This window comes from Octopus bimaculoides, chromosome 2 (assembly GCF_001194135.2).
Source record: "Octopus bimaculoides isolate UCB-OBI-ISO-001 chromosome 2, ASM119413v2, whole genome shotgun sequence".
Taxonomy (NCBI): Eukaryota; Metazoa; Mollusca; class Cephalopoda; order Octopoda; family Octopodidae; genus Octopus; species Octopus bimaculoides.
The window spans coordinates 164,816-165,940 of record NC_068982.1 but is presented as its reverse complement, the minus strand read 5'-3'; the positions used below and the strand labels follow the sequence as shown (position 1 = coordinate 165,940).

The 1,125-nt window shown below is 31.6% G+C and overlaps 1 protein-coding gene across 2 annotated transcripts in view; it reads right to left on the bottom strand.

The window, feature by feature from the left end:
* Positions 1 to 1,125, bottom strand: part of LOC106870749 (Fanconi anemia group I protein) — a 98,477-nt gene that overhangs the window by 28,134 nt on the left and 69,218 nt on the right. For both annotated transcript variants that reach the window (XM_014916943.2, XM_014916944.2), the window contains exon 18: positions 44 to 145. In XM_014916943.2, coding sequence (XP_014772429.1) covers positions 44 to 145 — 102 coding nt within the window. The remainder of the gene's footprint in view (positions 1 to 43; positions 146 to 1,125) is intronic.

Genomic DNA, 1,125 nt, shown 5'->3' with positions numbered 1-1,125 from the left:
AAAAAAAAAAAAAAAAACAGTTTCATATTAGAGGAATATTTACCAGTGGTTCTCCAAGATAGATCTCTGATCCATGGGTGAGCAGACAAGCCTCTAAACGCAGAGGTGGGATAACATATTCAACTACTTCAAAGTACTTCTTAATCTGAAGAAGATTTAATAAAAGCCTGTTATATAGTAATAAAAAAAAAAAAGAAACATACATCTATTTGTAAACATACACATGTATACACACATATGTACATATGCATAGATATACATACATGTACACACACACACATATATCTAGGCAATTATGTGGACAAACAATTCAAGTATATTAAATATAAAAGATTGGGTATGTAGATGCAAAAAAAAAAAAAACAAGAGAAAGCAAAAAGTGAAGGTTTCCCTGATGATGAATATTTAAGTATAAATATATAGATATTTATATATTAATATATCAAACTTACAGAGAACAAAAGACAGGAGAAGAAAAGTGTTATAAGCCCAACAGCTGTTTCTGGGAGCTCAGAGATCCATTATAATGTTGGTAGAGGTAGTTCATCAAAGTATGCAGGCAAAATATGTTGATTGCCTCCATTGTGGCTTGCACATTGTGATGGACTACATCTATTGACATTACAACGGATCTCTGAGCTGCCAGAAACAGCTGTTGGACTTACAACCCCTTATTTCCTACCATTTAATTTTGCCTGTCATTTGTACTCTCTGTATGTTTGGTCTATTCATCTATAAATATTTATATATTTACACTTAAATAGTCATCGTCTGAAAGTCTTCACTCTTTGCTTTCTCTTGTTTTGCATGTATACCTATTTCCCATTTCATAACTCAAGCTGTTACCTTTAATATATTTAATTTGTTTATCTGCATCATTTCCTTCCCCTTATCTACTCAACTTATACCCTGTATGTACAAAATATATTTTGTACGTACTTTTGTAATGTACAAATTCTTTTTATTCTTCAACATGAATAGTAACGGATAGTGCCAGTCTGATGATGGCAGAATCATTAGCAGACTGGCAGAAATGCTTACTAACATTTCTGCCATCTCTTTACATTCTAAGTTAACCAAAACTTCGAAGTCACTGTCAATACTATTCTTGTTAAAGAATTATAT